Source organism: Quercus lobata, chromosome 11 (genome assembly GCF_001633185.2).
Source record: "Quercus lobata isolate SW786 chromosome 11, ValleyOak3.0 Primary Assembly, whole genome shotgun sequence".
NCBI classification, from domain to species: domain Eukaryota; kingdom Viridiplantae; phylum Streptophyta; class Magnoliopsida; order Fagales; family Fagaceae; genus Quercus; species Quercus lobata.
Genome location: NC_044914.1, coordinates 31,695,268 through 31,713,726, shown reverse-complemented (window position 1 = coordinate 31,713,726; position 18,459 = coordinate 31,695,268). Strand labels below are relative to the sequence as shown.

Genomic DNA, 18,459 nt, shown 5'->3' with positions numbered 1-18,459 from the left:
TAGACTGCAAAAATGAAATCTATGTGAAAAACTAGGTAAAGAGCACTTGGACTGCAAAAAGTCAACAGTCAAACCTGGTCAAAGTCAACGGATGACGTTAGTAGGCTGACTGGGCGATGACGTCAACATAAGGGAAGATGATGTCAGTAGATGATGTTAGCAGCAACTTGGAAGATGACGTTAGCTAGGGCTAATGTGGCAGAGTGACGTCATAAATGACGTTAGCAGTAGTAGGGACAGCAACCTGTGTAGCGCGTAAGGCGCGTAAAGACTACGTGACAGAATTCTTCAGTGGCGCGTGAGAGCGCGTGGGTAGTTTGACGAGGCCGATTCTTTTCCGATGATGTAGATCGGAGAAAGATGGTTCAAATAACGGCGGCGGTGAAATGATCAAAGCAATACTGAAGGCGCGTGAAATGCGTGGAACAAACTACCAAGATCCTTGACCAGCACATGGTGGTGTGTGGAGGGTCAAATGATGATGATTCCAGCGACGTTGTGTACATCGACTGAAAATCTACACAGTGATATGTCTTATGTTCTAATCGGAGGTCCTATGTGGAAGATCCAACGGAGGCAATGATCTTGGTGGCGGTGATCGAGCTTCTAGCGGTGAAGATTCAACCTTAGGCACCTCTAACGGCGGTGGAGCAGTAAGGAGAGGGCACGGAAAAAGTTTACTGACTGAAGAAGTCAAGGCAGCGGAAAATACCAACAAAGACAAGACTATAGGACATAAGAAAGTTAGAGCAATGACTTTGATACCATATTAGAAATACTGAATAATTGTACTGTATTTCACTAATAATAGAATATACATGAGTGCCTTTATATAAGAGGCATATGTGTGCAGTACAAGTAAGAGTGTAGTACAAGAATGTGTGTTATACAAGTAATCTAGTTGGGCCTAAAACCCACAACACTATATACGTTAACAAAGTTGTCTACCTGTAATTTGAAATCCCATGATGCAAGTGGTCTGCTGGGTTATTTTTTATTTTATTTAATCTTGTATTTTTATGTTTTTTGTGTTTTTGGGGGAGAGAGATATAAAAGTGGAGCAAAATTACATATTTAGCCCTATTTTTAATATAAATGGGTTATGAAACTCTAACTAAGCTAACCTTAGGTGAATAAAATATTAAATTTCAAACCATAGATAGGCAACAGTGAGTAAGTGTAATTTGCCTAAAAAAGTAACTCACATGGGACCTGCAAATAGTTAGAAAAATAAGCAATAAACTATTATCCAATCCCAAACAACTGCTTAGTTTTATCTTTTTTTTTTTAGCCAAATGTATATCTATTTCAATTCCTAACTAAATGTTTATTTTTACTTTTAGAGCTCAAGAAACGATCTTTGAATTGTCTAAATTAAAAAAGAAAAAAAAAAGTGTTCATGATGTTTGATGAGTTTCTTAGACCCATTAATGGTTATATTTTGTGATACCAATCTATGTGGTTCGAAGAACACCATCTTCACTTTCTTCGTTTATCGGGTTTTTAATTAGTTTTTCGTATTAAAGTTTTTAACAAACGTTTTCATAAAAAAAGTTTTTAACAAACGGACCCTAATACGAGAATAATTTAAAGAGGCCCACTAACACATGTATCAAATTGAGCTCAGCCCAAGAAAAGCCACACCAACCCAAGCAAAAAAACAGATAGCCCAGCTTATATATACCCATCGTTGTGTCTTTATTTGCCTCCCTCAACCTCAACGTCTCCATCTCCGAACTAGGGTTTTCAATTTCGGCGTCCCTAGTCCCAACTTCACAGCAACATGGTATCTTTCTACTCTATCTTCTCTTCTTTTGTCAATCATAATAATAATATGTGTTGTATGATGTTTCAGTTATCATATTGTTCTTGGTTTGATATGTTCCTTTTTTTTTTCTTTTTTTTTTTTTGTGATTTGTGATTTGAAGTGTGGAAAATGAAAGCATGGGTATTGATTGGGATTAGTAGTTATTGTTTTGGGTTTATTTTATTGGAAGTTTTGTCATGCTGATTTTGTGTGTGGGATTCAGACCCATTAATTTCTTTCAGTTTAAAAAAAAAAAAAAAATTAGATTAAGTTTTAAATACTATAGCTAGGATTGATATAGATCAGAGGTCAAATTTTCAAAATTCATAAATTGAACTACAAAAATGGTGATTGATTTAGACGCTCCAAAAATATCTTTATGAAAAAAAAAAAAAAAAAGTCTAGATATAAGCAAGATAAACTTAACAAATTAGTCGGATTAATTCTTCGTTTGGGTAGATGATAACATATTCTCTTGGGATAATCTGAATACCTTGACTCTGTCTGGAGATTACAATAAATAGTGGGAGTAGTGGATTAGGTAGAGGATTGCTGTTACAATGAGCAGAGTGCTATAGGAAAATTGTATAGATGTTTTAATTTTTTTAGGCAGGCACATGTTGGTGGATGCTTACAGATGTATGAACGAGGGTTGGCTACCTAGGATAGCGCATTATCTTTCTTTGTTGATCAATGGGGCTCTTCTTTTGTGTGCTGTGGTTACAGGCACGAGACAATGAGGGAAAAGTGGCACATGCTTGTGTCGTGCTCTTGTGTTACCTCGCACTTTCTTGTCATCATCCTTCGACTAATCAATTCTATTTCCCTGTATTGTTTTGTTGGATAGATGTAGATGGGTGCTTGGTAACGTAAAAAGAAACTTGATGAGTGATACAGAGAGGTTTTTCTTTCTTATATATAACTGCCCTTCACATGAATGTATAATGAGTCTGCAGGTGCAGGGATATCTGAAATTAAGTTCAAGTGCTATCTACTACATCTTTCTAGATATATCTGCTGGATAGCATTAGTTTTTGTTCCTATTCTGAGGTTTAGACATAGTGGAGCGTTCTAATAGGTTGAAATTGTGGTTTTTCATTTAGAAGACATCACCTATCTCTTAATGCTTTGAATTTTATTCTACAATTCAAATCTTCCTTATTTCAGTTGGATTCTAAATTTTGTATTGGTATCAATGTCTGATTGCTGAAATGGTTACACTCTTATCTTAATTTCCTTCTTAAAGGCTTAGGATGTTCTCTACTCATAACCACAGAAGTCATAATTTTAGTGTCAAATTATCTTGAAGTTGACAGAGAACTATGATTTTAAAATTTAAATAATGTCTTGATCATGGCAATATTTACTAATACATCTTGCTCTAATGAATTCTTGAGAGGCGTGCTTATAAAAAAAAAAAAAAAAGAATGCCTGAGAGGCGTAAGATATTGTACCATATCTTTTGTTATCTAATTATCCTTCTTTTGATGCAATTCAAAGTGATTTATATTGTTCTTAAGTTGCCAACTCTTCATTTTCTTATTTGATTGCCTTGTCAATTATTTTGCTAATTGTTTCTGTTATCTGTTCCAATACACAGCCTAAGCAAATCCATGAGATTAAAGATTTCCTTCTCACTGCAAGAAGGAAAGATGCACGTTCTGTGAAAATCAAGAAGGGCAAGGATGTTGTCAAGTTCAAGGTCCGTTGCTCCAAGTACCTGTACACACTTTGCGTGTTTGACGCGGAGAAGGCTGAAAAGTTGAAGCAATCTCTCCCTCCCGGTCAGTATGAAAAAATTACTTTTTATTAATGGGCATGATGGGTGCATTTGGTGTCTTATTTTGGTTTCTTACCTTTCATCTTTGGGTACTGAAAGACCTTATTTCTATTGACAATTAGCTGACTTTTCCTGGCTTTCTTGTTTGCAGGTTTAAGCGTGCAAGACCTGTGAAAATGGGACCTGGACCAAGCATGTCAAATGGTTACTAGAGAGAATGAGATTTTGCCTTGGACTTTTGTTTGTTTTGTCTGTTTGTTCAATTTATGGATGGTTTAGCTGTATTCTTTATCTTTTCCTTTTCGGTTTGAAATTAGCTTGAGGCTAAGCGATTTCTTCAATTTTTTGCAAATAGAATGATGCTCCTGGGTTAGACTAGTCTGTTAAGAGGCTAGACTAGCAGAAGCAGAGTGGAATATTATAGTGGCCAGGTTGTTAAGCATGTTGCATTTGTTCTCTTGCATTTAAGCTTACCTGATCCTTGCATATTGGATTATATTATTTGTAACCAAGGTTATCAAAATCAGGATCTTACCTAGGATCGTAAGAGATAGGTGAGATCGTAGATCGTAGAATCGGATCGTGAATCGTAAAATTATATATATTTTTAGATTTAAAGTAAAAACATATTGATAATGACTTTGTATGTTGAATAATCACGTAAATTGTGAATTTATTCATTAAAAAAAAAAAGATTTGTATCATAAGATGCAATTTACATGTCATACATTGTTACATCTATACTAACGAAATAAATATATTTAAGTTTTGACTTAATATATCTAAAGAATTAAATAAATATTTGTTGAAGACCAAAATTTCATAACACCAAGGCCCAAAAAATAGCACAATGGGCCAATCTCATAGAAAGTAATATTAAAAGGATTGAGCTCACCACAAGGGAAAAGGATGGTAAGTCCAGAAGATTTGAAGCCCAAGACCCATTAAGGGACAGACCTTAGGGTCCATGAAATGAAGGGAGGAAAGAAAAAGCCTAGCCTAGCTAGAATTAGAAAATCAAAGGGAGTCTAGTGAAAGAATTGGGTCGGGATACTCAGAGGCTGCCAGAGGCTCGGGATCCTCGGGACGTGAAGCACAGCTAAAGTGGAATTGAGACAGCTCAAAAGGGGTACCACGAAATACAAGAAACGAAAAATAGATATGTCATTCTCAAGCACTCAGTGGTGCAACAAAGAACCAGAAATCTTGGAGAATGACAATTCATGAACAAAAGGTTGGGAAAACCTTCAATCCAGTAGGAATGGATTCCGCTCACTTGGAAAAAATGACAGCAAGAAGAATAGCCAAAAAGTTGAGTCTAAAAGGTAACATGCCTTGAAAGAAGAGGGGGTGAAAGTCGGCTCTCCATGGACACCCCAGAATGGAAAGTCAGCAAGAGGCTTTTAGGAAAACAGGACTAAAAGAGGAAAACTATGAGAAACAGAGAAAGAATCTGTCATCAGAATGGTTGGCATAACAGGGGTTTTGATACCCAGGGAGCCAAGAAGGGAGAATCAATAGTACCCCGAACCCTAAAATGACCCTAGAAAGGGGAAGACAGCCAACATTGAAAAGGGATTCAGTAATAGAAAATTACAACAGAATCATTGAGAAACTCTGAAAAAAACTCAAAGAAAGTAGGGAAATATAGCCCGGTATCCCAAAAACAGCCATTATAGAACATATTTAAATTCAAATTTTGCAAGTCTTAGAGACTTAGATAGCCATCTAAGTCTGTAATTTTTGAACTTATTTGGATCTTGTAACACGTCTTAGTGAGCACATTGTAATCCACAATTAAGAAAAATAATGAAATATTTCATACTGATTAGAGGATCCTTAACAGTTATTTCGTGTGTTTTTTTATTACATTGTTTTCCTTTGCTACTTTCTTGTTATTCAATACAAATATTCTTGCTTGCTAATTTTCCTTTTACTCAGCTAAGAGCTGAGTCTTTTTATCGGGGTCCTCACTTCAATTTGGGCCTTGGATACACTTAGCCTCCAAAGAAATATGTGTCAAAACATGCATACATAAGATATCACTCTCTCCCATAAAAATCATTCTCACCTAACTATCTTGGAAGGCAATGCCCAAGTAAAGCCACTTAGACTTGAGTTCCAAATCCCATAAGTCTTGCGCAAAAGCACTAAGTTTGTGAGAATTTGGGCCAGAATCCTCGTGGCTGAATCATTCTCATGAAATTCATTTACATATATGTATATGTATTAAAATGTATATCCTAATCTAAGAAACTAACAATTATTTGAAATTATGTGTATTGTATAGTGTGTTCTTATGTAAGACCTATAGAAGTAAGAGAAAGGACAAAACTCCATTGCATAATAAGCATGGAGAAAGATCGTATAGTTCAGAGAATCAGCATTTTGGGTTTTTACAAGCCCAGTATGTTCGAGGTACCACGACAGTACGCTTGGGGTACCAAGTGAAGGAACTCTTTTAAATGTTTATACAATAAAAGATAAGCCTTAAATATTCTATTTCAGTCTCTTTTTCACTGTGAATATTATGAATACTTATTTTACTTATTTTGTGAGAGTAAATGGTCACTTTATGATACTAAAACACTTATAATTGTATTTTTTTCTTACTTAGGAGGAATCGCATTTTCGTCTTGAGGAGCTTTATGTGACTTGTGCACAACTTGGTTTGTAATCAGCCCCATTTAGCTGCGGTAAACCAAGCCCAATCCATCAAAACAACAAGTAAAGGGTCCAGGATCCTTGTTAAAGGGCCTAGGATCCTTGTTTCTACTTGGGCCTAGGTACTGTCCAAAAAGGACCCTCACAATATTTAATTAGCAACCAAATACTAAAATATTTATCAACACATATGAAAATATTTTCAAAGTTTCAAGTTTAAAATCTAAAATAAGTTATCAAATAGAAACTAGTTAATTAAAATATGAAATCTAAAAGTAAGATGAATATTAAGGTGAAGTGAACATTTAATTATTTTCATTCGAGAGTTCTTATAACCATTGTCCTAATCATCATCATCCATTTTATTATCTATGTAGACATTGTATATTTGTATACTAAAGCTGCAAAAGATATCAAAATAAAGTTTTATACTAAACTATTCAAATTATACCACTCAACAACAATTATAAAGCATGCTCAAAAAAATCAATCAATCAATATACAAATACAAGCATACTAATAAAATGACAAAATTTAGGTGTAGTCCCTTAAATGCTATTCCTTAGGTGTTGTTCCTTAAGTTCTCCTCTTAATATTTAACCATGTGATTACTTAACTAAGAAATATACTTTTATCTCATGAGAAAAAATCCACATGGTAGAATCTTAAGAAGGAAACTTAAAGAACAACACTTAAGTACTGTACTTCAGTCTTGCTCCTAATAAAATTATATATAAGAAAAACATTTTAGTAATATTAAAACACAAATTAGTGTATTGATCACACAAATTTAACAATATTATAGCTTAAAAGGTAGCAAAGCCATATAAATTCTTCATTTGGAAATGATAAAACATTCCTTTATTTTGATTACAAGTGAACTAATAACTAGAAAACATTTACTTAGGCTAACATAATTATATAAAAATGAATAAAAGTCATACTATCATAACATAGAAAAAAAAAACCCTTAAAACTTCATTAAAACTAAAAATTTATCACATTAAAAAAAAAAAAAAACACTAAAACTAAAAATTGATGTTTTGGTAGGATTGGTAAAATCAGTAGGATCCCATATGATCTTACAATCCTAAATGATCTTACATACGATCCTACCATTTTTACGATCCTAAACGTTTTATTGAGGTGGGATCGTAAAATCGTGCGATCCTACGTTCCATGTTTATAACTATTGCTGTGTCTATTTGTTTGTCATAGAGTACCACATCCTGCCATGTAAGATAACTATGTTTCATCATTCATGTTAAAACTAAAAATTAAGTGTGTTGGTATTAAAAGCACTAGAATACAATTTTTCTTTTTTAAGAACTTACAATTAATATTTTGTTTATATTGTTAATGACACTATTCTAAATTAGCCCCAAAAAATAAAAATAAAAAGATACTAGATGTTTAATTTATTTGTAGTTATAGAATAATGTTTCTAAATGATTTAGGGAAGCAACACCAATTGATATTCTAGAGCTTCATTCTTAGATGCACCAATTGGTTGAAGCATGTAAAGTATGCATCAACAACAACAAAGTATTAATCCCCCCAAACTTATGGGTCAGTTATGGGTCTTCAATGGACTAATAAGATGGTTTTAACTGCCTAATTGGGAAGTATGTTGTTGAGGTCTAAAAAAAGTCACAATGTTGCACCAAGGCCCAAAAAGGCATAGGGAGTTGAACTACATGAAGAAAATAAAAGACTTGAATCTGCAATAAAGAAAAAAAGATGGTAGGCCTAACTCCATTAGGGGGTTTAAGGAAGAACCCAGACCCACGAATGGATAGGCCTTAGAATTCATGAAACAAAGGGAAGAAGAAAAAAGCCCAGCAAGGTCAGAAAATCACTAGGGAGTTCAGTGGTAAGAACTAGGTCGGGATACCGAGGGATTGCCAGGGGCTCCGGATCCTCGAGACGTGCAGCAAAGCTAGGATGAGATTAAGACAGCTCAAAAGGAGTGCCAAGAAAACACAGGAAATGAGAATAGATACGTCCCTATCAGCCACCCAATGATGCAAAAAGGAACCAGAAAGCTTGGAAACCAACAATTCATGAACAAGGGGCTGGTACCTCGGGGAAGCCAGAAAGAAGAACCATGAAAGGAAGTAGCTGGGAAAACTTTCAACCTGGCAAGAAGGAATCAGCTCATTGGGAAAAATGACAAGAGGAAAGGCAGCCAAAAGTTGAATTTGAAAAAGGTGAGAGATCTTGAAGGAAGAAGGACCAAAGGTCAGCTCTTTAAGGGCACCCCTGAATGGAAAGTCAGCAAGAGACTTTTAGGGAAGAAGCACCAAAAGGAGAAAATTATGAGAAATAAGGAAGGGACCAGCAACCAATGTTGCTGGCACAACATTGGTTCTGGTACCTAGGAGAGCAAATAGGGGGAATTAGTGGTACCCTGGAACCCTAGGATGACGCCATAAAAGGAGGAAGCAGCCAACAATGAAGGGGATCCAAAAATGGTGAATTAGAGTAGAATAATTGAGAAAACTCTGATAGAATTCAAAGAAAGTAAGAAAAGAGAGGGAAATACTGCTCGATATCCTTAAACAGCCACTAGAGAACACACTTGGATTCAAAGGATTCAAACTTTACAAGTCATAAAGGCCTAAAGAGCCATCTAAGTCTGTGATTTTTGAACTTATTTGGACCTTGTGATACGTCCTAGTGAGCATGATGTATTACACAATTGAGAAATTAATGAAATATTACACAGTATCTTAAGGACCCCTAACATTTACTTTATGTCTTCCTTTATTGCGTTGCCCCTTTACTGTTTCTTGCTGTTCAATGCATATATTTCTTGTTTGCTAGTATGTATGTGTTGTAGGATTCCTGCTCTGTGCACCATCTAGTTCGTAATCAGCCCATTTAGCTACGGTGAGCCAAGCCCAGTCCCTTAAAACAACAAGTAAAAGGACCCAAGGTTTTTGTATCTACTTGGGCCTGGGTACTATCCAAAAAGGACCTTTACATTTTGGCGACTCCACTGGGGACTAGGTAAAGGAGAGGGAAGAAGCAGTTCCTTCGTAGAGCATAGCTCCAAGACCAAGAAACAACAAAGGTACCAATGCATCACCTGCGGCCTCTGAGCCCATAGGAGAAAATAAAGTGGCCTCTAGACAGAGGAACGAGGTACCTCTGGTAGAGCAGGAGGTTGTATCAGGATAGAGGCACGCAAGGCAGGAGCTAGATCCTGTGGCTTGAATGGCAGAAGTGTTGAAAGATTTGTAGTATGAGATTCGCCTCCTCAAAGAAGGCAGGACCCAAGAAATTAGGGATAATGTCCACCCTGTGGTCAACTAGGATAGAGCCCAACCAGAGGGAGGGTCAGCAGTAGGAGGGGGAGCTAACCCCCAGTATCTCACGCTAGCAGACATCAATGCCCTATTGGAACAAGAAAGGGAAAAGTTCTTGGGGGTCCCCAAGGAATTTTCTCGGGATCTCCCATTCCCACCAGAACTCCTTGGCAAGCCTTATCCTAAGGGAAATGAACCCCCGAAGTTCCATCCTTTTGATGGAAGAAATGGAAGTGCTGTAGAACACGTGAGTAGGTTCATTCACACCATGGGCCCCTACGTAGGAGACAAGAAGTTATGTCTATGAGAGTTTGCTAAGTCCTTAGTGGACAGAGCATATACATGGTACACCACCCTGAGGCTTGGGTCCATCAAGACCCAGGATGAGATGATGGAGAGGTTTTGCACAAAGTACTATCCAAGGGAAAACAAGGTCACTTGCCAAAGCCTTCAAATGGTATGATAGAGACCTAGAGAGGATTCTGTCCAATTCATCAAAAGATTTGAAGATGTTTCCCTAGACTGTTATAGAGACCATGAAGAAAATGAGCTCGTGGAGACCTGCATATCCAACATGCTCTTTGATTATAGGCTTAACCTCAAAAATCTATGCATAACCCAGTTTGGTAAACTGCTACAATGAACTAGGAGGACCGCACAGATTATAAGGATAAAGAGAGTGCTAGTACCCCAGGCCATGACAACGTCAGTTGGAGAAAAAAGGAGGAGGCCTAAAGGAAAAATGGCTGAGGAACGACTTGTGATCCCATGTATTGCAGAAGAATTGAATCTTGTTTTGGATAAATGGATTGGAGATGGAATTGTCAGGCCATTTACTATAGCCAGGCCACCTACTGAAGAAGAAAGGAAGAACCTTTTGTTTTGCAGGATTCATAACTATGTCAAGCGCTCTACTAAGGACTGTTGGACCCTCTGTAGGCTCTTTCATAAGAAGTTTAGGGAGGGAACCCTAGAGCTCACTCAGAAGGAACTCAAAATGCAAAGGAACCCTTTACCCAGCCACAAGAGAAAGGGAGTGGTGGTTGTAGTAATCTATGGGAACCCGATAGAGGCAAAAGAATCTGAAGGATCCTTCCATCCAAACACAGTTAAGACCTTTCAGAAAAACCCTAAATTCAGAACACTATTTAATCAGTTGGGATTTGGGCCAAAAGTAAGAAGGATGGCCACATAATCCCTCGTGAGTATAGCAGCAGATTCAAGAGTAGAATGTTTCACGACAGAATCTCATGCCAATTGAGCTTATTTGGAGATAACCAATGCAGTAACCTTCACCGATGAAGACATGGAAGTTAAGCATCCAGATTATTGTAGACCCCTTTATCTAATGGCCAGCATAAGCGGTGTCCAAATCAGAAAAGCATTGGTAGACACTGGGCCATTACTCAACCTCATAGTCCTGAGTACCTTAGAAGCCATGGGCCTGATTGGTAGGAGGATCCTGGGGACTCCCATAGAGATAACAAGATTTGGAGGATCAGCAGAATCAATTGAAGGATATGTGCAGCTAGCCATAAAGGTAGGCCCAATAGTAGCTTGACCAGATTTCATGTGATTAACTCAGAAGTTTCTTACCATGTTCTGTTGGGACATCCATGGCTCCATAAGCATCACCTTATTCCTTCCATGTACCATCAATGTGTTAAAGGGAGATTGAATGGGAGGCTCGTAAGGATCCCTGCTAACCATAACCCTTTTAGCCAAAGAGAAGTGAATTTTGTGGAAACAATGTTTTACGATGAGTTGGAACCAGATGATGAAAGCCCCACGCCGGGGACCTTAGGAGTACCTATGTTAGAGGAAGAAGAAGGAGGATGTACCTATGACCTGAGGAGCCTTTTGGACAGAAAGAGGCAAAAGAGGGAGCCTAGCTCCTTAGGATCCCGAGAATACGTGGAAGTACGGGAGTCGGGAGGAAGGTTAATTTATCGTTTATGAAGGTGCACGGGGCCTAAATGCATCATGTAGGAAGGTCCCAAACCACCGGATTGTATGGTGGCTCAAGAAGAGAGCCTAGAGGAACCAATCAAGGAAGCGTAAATTCAACCTGAGGAGGAATTGGAAGGGATAAACTTGGGAGCTAAGTTAGGATCCAAGAAGCCTGTCCTCATTAGCAGTTAGTTGACAACATAAGAAAGGAGCAGTTACCAAAAAAATATGTGGATGTGTTCACCTGGACATATGATGAGATGCCCGATCTAAATCCAAGATTGGTAGTCCATTCCTTCAATGTAGACCTGGGAGTCAAGCCAATAGTTCAATCAGCCAGGGCTTTTCACATTGATGTAGAGGCTCAAATAACTCAAGAAGTTAAAAAGCTGTTGACAGCTGGTTTTATCAAGCCTATCCAACATCCCAAGTGGCTCTCCAACATAGTACCCTTGAAGAAAAAGAATGGCCAAATTTGGTGTTGTGTGGATTTTCGCAATCTAAACAAAGCATGTCTAAAAGATGAGTTCCCCCCTGCCTAACATCGACCTCCTTGTAGACTTAGCTGCAGGAAACTCCATGTTTTCATTTATGGATGGATATACCAAATCCGCATGGCCACCAGAGATGCGGAGAAGACAGCATTCAGGACCCTAATCGGAAACTTTTATTACATTGTGACGCTTTTTGGCCTTAAAAATGTAGGGGCCACATACCAGTGAACCATGACAGCTATCTTTCATGACATGATGCGTAGGGAAATGGAGGACTATGTGGATGATATCATGGTAAAGTCAAAGACTAGGACATGACACTTCCAGATACTTGAACAAATTTTTGAAAGATGCAGAAAGTACAAGCTACGCATGAACCCTATGAAGTGTGCCTTCGGAGTATCTGATGGAAAATTTCTTGGTTTCCTAGTACATCACAGAGGCATAAGTGTAGATCTAGCCAAAGCCATAACCATCGCAATAATGAAAAGACCTACAACGATTAGAGAGCTCAAAAGTTTCCTAGGAAGGGTCTCCTACATTAGGAGGTTTGTGCCAGGATTAGCTTCGGTCACAAATGGTTTATCCAAACTATTGAAAAAGGGGGTTGAGTTCACCTAGGGGACTGAGTAGCAGGAAGCCTTTTAGAGGATCCAGCAGATTGTGAATCATCTTCCCGCCCTATAGGCACCGGTACGTGGGCGGCCTCTGTTGCTATATTTGGCATCAAACTCCTAGGCTATAGGAGCCTTGCTAGCACAAGAAGACGATGATGGGAATGAGCAACCCATTTATTATGTGAGTAGGACACTTAAAGATACAGAGACTAGATACCCCATGATAGAAAGGGCATGCCTAGTAGTTATCTACGCATCCCAAAGGCTAAAACGATACTTCTCAGCCCACTAGATCCTTTTGGTAACCAAGTCACATACCATCAAGACACTCCTATATCAACCTTTGCTAAAGGGAAGGATAGCACAGTGGTTGGTTTTGCTCTCTCAATATGACATCGGCCTTAAGACCCTTAAGGCTATTAAAAGCCAAGCCATAGTAGATCTGTTAGCCTAGTTCCTAGGAAAAGAAGAATGTTCACTAAGCGAGGAGATCCCTGGGGTAGTGGTAGTGGTGGAGCTTCCTAGAAAGAAGTGGACAATAAGGTTTGATGGGCCAGCAACAACAACTTCAAACGGGTTGGGAATTGTGCTAAGTTGCGAAGATGGGGATACCATGCCATTATCTTTCAAGCTTAGATTTTCCTGTTCAAATAATGTTGCAAAGTATGAGGCATAGTTGACTGGGATGGCCATAGCACTTAGCATGGGAATAAAATATATAAGAGTTTTAGGAGACTCCAATCTTGTGGTCTCTTAGGTAAAGGTTGACTTTGCACTAAGAGAGCAGAGTTTGGCAGCCTACAGAACTTGGGTGCAAAAGCTGGGGTAGGAATTCCAGACCTTCAGTATGGAGTACGCCCAAAGGAGTAAGAACAGGTTTGTTGATGCACTATCCACCCTAGGATCCCAAGTACCATTCAAAGGAAGAGGTACTTTGATAAGAGTAAGTAAGCAGGAACATTCTATCATAGGGATCCTCAAAAAGATGTTCCCTGAAGAACCAGAGCAGCAAGATTGGAGAAATGAGGTAAAAGGAAAGATGAAAAAGTCAGGACATGGAGGAAGTATCAAGGAGCTAAAGGATAACACTTTGATAAAAGGGGAGCTGTACAAGAGGCAGCCCCGAGGTATCCTATTTAGATGTATCAACGAGAAAGAAGGAAAGTTGAGATTGGAAGAATTACACAGCCAGATCTATGTGATTGTAGAAAAAATCAGCCTATACAGAAGGATGCAGCGCATGGGGTACTACTGGCCAAATATGAACAAAAAGGCTGCAACTGTACAGGAGGAATGTCAAAAATGTCGACTTTCAGTGGACAAGGAATAAAGTTATGCTATATTTGTTACGGAAGACTAGAGGACCCCATTCATGGAATACTTGGCTTAAGGGACCTTACCAACTGATAGGACATTGGCCTAGCTACTTAAGAAACTCGCAGTCAGATACTTTTTGCCGAACGGGATCCTGTTCAAAAAAGGGTACAACGGGGATCCCCTAAGATGCCTGGGACCTACGAAAGCCAAAAAAGTAGTCAAGGAAGTCCATTCTGGTGACTGTGGAAGTCACCCGGGGAAAAGAAGACTCCACAAGTGGTTGTTGTAGTTGGGGTACTATTGGCCAACAATAAAAAAGGACTCCAAGGAGCTGGTTAAAACGTGTCATACATGCCAAGTACTTGGAGATGCAATTCATACTTATCCAAATGTGCTGCAAGATATGACAACATCGTGGCCTTTCCACACTTGGGGGCTTGATCTTATAGGGCCTATAAACCCTCCCTCCAACGGCCATATATGGATACTGGTAGCCACTTTGTATTTTACAAAATGGGTAAAGGCCATCCCTTTGAAAAAGGCCACTGGAGCAGCCATGGCAAACTTCATTCAAAAGCACATCATTACAAGGTTTGGGATCCCCAGGAGATTAATCAGTGACAATGGGACCCCGTTCATAAACAAAGACATGAAAAACCTAACCGAGGCGTGTTACATTAAGCATGGAAGGTCTACACCGTACTATCCACAAAGAAATGGTCAGGCTAAGGCTTCTAACAGAGTGATACAAAAGATCCTCAAAAAAATGAAACATGAATATAGGGAAAATGGAGTGACCACTTAACAGATGTACTCTGGACATATAGGAGCTCTTTGAAAACATCCATAGGATTTTCACCATTTTCCCTAGTTTATGGGACAGAAGCCATCAGCCCCGTGGAGCTAGTCATCCCTACGCCAAGAGTAGTGGTTAAAGAAAGCCAAGAAGGAATAGATGACACAAGTAGTGAAAGAAGGTTGGCGGATTTGGAGGGGTTAGAAGAAGAAAGAAAAGTGGCCAAAGGGAGAAGCCAAAGGTACCAACAGAGGATGGCTAAGGCATATACACAAACGGTACACCCAAGAGCCTTCATGGAGGGGCATCTAGTGTTAAGAGCAGCAGAACATGTAAGGAAAAATGTCCTAGGACTCTCCAAATTTACCCCGAAATAGGAAAGGCCCTACATCATCAGGAAAGCCCATGATAGCGGATATTATTACCTCACAAAGGAAGATGGGATGGTCCTGACAGATCCTATAAATGGGAAGTGGCTGAAACAGTATTACGCATGAAAGGGGGAGATTTCAGTACACCATGACATTTTTTTGCCAGCTCCCCAATCTACTAAGTGTTTCATCACTTTTTATTTATTTATTTATTTTATGTCATGAATTTTGTTTAAGTTCCCTTTTGTTTAGGAACCCATGGTAGAAGGACATTCTATGATCCTTACTATCTTTGTCAAACCTTTTGTGTTCCTTAGTATGGTAACTATGCTGTTTTTCAATGAAATTTCTTTTTTCCTTATTCTTTTTCTCTGAACTACAGCTAAGATTTATAATTGCAAAGTATTACATAATCCGAATGTAGGCAAGTTTGGGAGGGTACTTGGGGCAACGCAAAAAAAAGGGGGAAGGAGAACCTTAGTGTATGACCTAGGACTCATATCACAATTAGTTCAAGTACATGACCTGGGGCCACAGGTAGAAATAAGCACCTGGGATACCTAGCCCAGTGCTTGTCCAAAAGGGTTCGCCTGGTTCATGACTTGGGACTTCTTCTTTAAAAAAAAAAAAAGAGGAAAACATCCAATGTACCCAGTTCAGTACCCGTGCATCACACAACTACTAGGGTACTTGGTCCAGGACCTACTGCAAAAACTTGTAGGGACCATGGCTCAGGACTCAGTTCAAAAAAAAAAAGAAAAAAGAAGAGAAGCAACAAAATAAAGAGCAGAGTGAATAGACCTACATACTACTAAAGCTAGAAGTAGTCTTAAAGAGAAAACATGCCCACATTACCAAAAAAAAGAAGAAGTAATGTTCAAAAGCAAGAAGTAGAGATAAACTTATACAGCCTCAATTGTCTAAAAACAAAAGAGGGGAAACTAATACATTTGAAAAAATGAAAAAAAAAAAAAAAAAAAAAAAAAGGAGCAAGAGCAAGCAAGGAGCTAAGGTAGAAGGCTAGCTAGCAAAGAGCTTTCTGGGCAAATGGCTGGAACAATTGAGGAAGAAAGAACTCGATGCCTTTTAACTTTCAAGTCCTGCAACGCCTTGTGAGCACGAACTAAAGTCTCCTTAGCAGCAACAATTTTAGCATCGAGATTGGAGGCCTGTCTCTAGAGTAGCATGTGGGCCAAGGAACGCAAATACTCTAGCAAGAAGGATAGATTGAATTTGGCTTCTACGATATCATGCACCACTCCCCTCCATTCCAAAATCTTCTCCTCGGATAAGGAGTCAAGAGAGGAATCCCTTAAAGAGATCAACATAGCACATAACACAACTCCATCAGGATGTTGCCTAGAAATACACCTCACTTGAACCCATTGGTGAATTCCCCATGGATTTTGAACAACCCTTCCAACAATGGCAGACCTTCAACGGGCACAGAGAATCTCAGGAAATTGCCAAAGGGAGGCCCAAAACTATGAAAATGGCTCGCAGGGAGGCTGTTGAACTCCAAGGAATCAAAGCGGGACAAGAAAGCAGGGAGCCCTGAGCTAGGATCTAAGATAGCCACCCCTGGAGCTTCCTCCATTGTCATGTCTTCGCTTTCAGGAATTAAAGAACCTTTGACCCTCTGGATGGTTTAGGGGATCCCTGCCCGAGCTTCAACGAATTGGACACTGGGAGCAGTTTCTCCAACTACCTCAGTAACTACAGGCTTAAGGTCCTTAGTACCTGTGTCAACACCTGCAAAAGTAGACAAAGTCAAAAAGGGGAAAGAAGAAAAGAAAATATATAAAATTAGGAGAGTTAGAGAAAGCTAAAGAACTAGTATCAACTTCCTGTGGCTGAATCTCCTCCTCTTGCTCCCTGACTTTTTGGAGAACTCTGTGAAGGAGCACACAGCACGTGGAAGAAAAGGTGAGGAAACTTTGGCAAAATTGCTAAAGGAAGGGAAGGATATCGGGGGCTTCGCCATAGAAGGAAAAGGTATGGGAGAAGTATGGAAGAGAGGGAGGAAAGAGTTGAACCAAAAAAAAAAAAAAAAAAAAAGAAGAGGAAGGGGGAAATATAATGATAATGAGCAATTCACACCTTCAGAACCCTTTGACTCCAAAGAAGGGTCGGCCTTAGGAATAGATTGGTTACTGGTTTGGCCTAAAAAAAAAAAAAAGGAAGAGAAAATAAGAACTCTTAGGAAGAAAGGATAAGAGAGATAAAATTTAAGCATTAATAAAGAGTGGATAAGGCTCACTTGCTTGTATGGATGAAGGCACACCCCCCAAGGACTTCTTGCTCAACGCAGGCTCAATCATAGGCTCAAGTGACACAGTTTTGGTAAGACTGGGAGTCTACACAGACTTGGAATCTTGGGGGATGGAAGGTTGAGAAGCTTCAGGGTACTGAACAACTAAGGGAGCAGAAGGTAGAGTGGGCTGGGCATCCTTCACTGCCTACTTGACTTCCTTGGCCACATCACTACTAGGGGGCTCCTTTTCCATGCCTAGGGGAACAGTAGATGGAGTTGTCATCACTTCTTTTACCAGAGTCTCACCAGTCGTGAGAGGAGGTACCTCAACTTGCAAAAGAAAAAGAAGGGTATGTGGCAGAACATCATAAAATGCATAGGAACACGGCACCGAAAAAGAATGAAAGCAAGCAGTAAAAGGCACAAATGGAAGGAGGTCGTACCGCATCATTACCAGATGATTGACTCTTGTCTCTTTTAGGGTCTGACTTGCATTTAGACTGTAAAAGCGAAAGACCATTCATTAGTTAAAAGAGAGAGGGAGAGACACAACAAGAACAATGAACTACTGCAAATAAAAGAGAGAAGAAGGAAAGAAGCCTTGCCCTTCTCTCTCTCTCTCTCTCTCTCTCTCTCTATAGATTCTCCAATGGTTTTTTGTCTACTACGGGTACTCCCAGAGGGTTCTAAGGGAGACTGGGGTATGAAATCAAAGGACCCCAAAGAACCTTGGGTTGAGGAACTCACAGGAACTTAAGAGAGAGAAGACTCTACGTTAGTCTTCACCTGGATCTTTGGGATTAGGGGGTGGCCAACTTCCTTTCCAATTGTAAAGGGATCCACTCTCTTGAGTTCCTCAGAAATGACCAACTATTTCTGGGATTTTGCAGTCTTCCTTTTCTTAGTCTCAGGACCAACTTCAGTTTCCTCAGCACTTTCTTCAAGCTCAGCTCTCTTGACAGCTTCTTGTTTGATCTTTTTCTCTTTACCTTTACTTATAGGAGTGGCAACACCAATTGCCTCTATTGCTCCTCTCTTGATTGGCACACTAGAAGAGGTACCCACAATAAGGTCACACATTGACCAAGCCTCAGGAAA

At 39.2% G+C, this 18,459-nt stretch overlaps 1 protein-coding gene across 1 annotated transcript; it reads left to right on the top strand.

Annotated features, from left to right (window-relative positions):
* Nucleotides 1-1,677: 1,677 nt before the first annotated feature.
* LOC115967594 (60S ribosomal protein L38-like) lies at nt 1,678-4,050 on the top strand. Its single transcript, XM_031086723.1, has 3 exons — nt 1,678-1,786; nt 3,408-3,591; nt 3,739-4,050. Exons 1-3 carry the CDS (start codon nt 1,784-1,786, stop codon nt 3,759-3,761), a joined length of 210 nt encoding a protein of 69 aa, XP_030942583.1. The 5' UTR covers nt 1,678-1,783; the 3' UTR covers nt 3,762-4,050.
* Nucleotides 4,051-18,459: the final 14,409 nt, after the last annotated feature.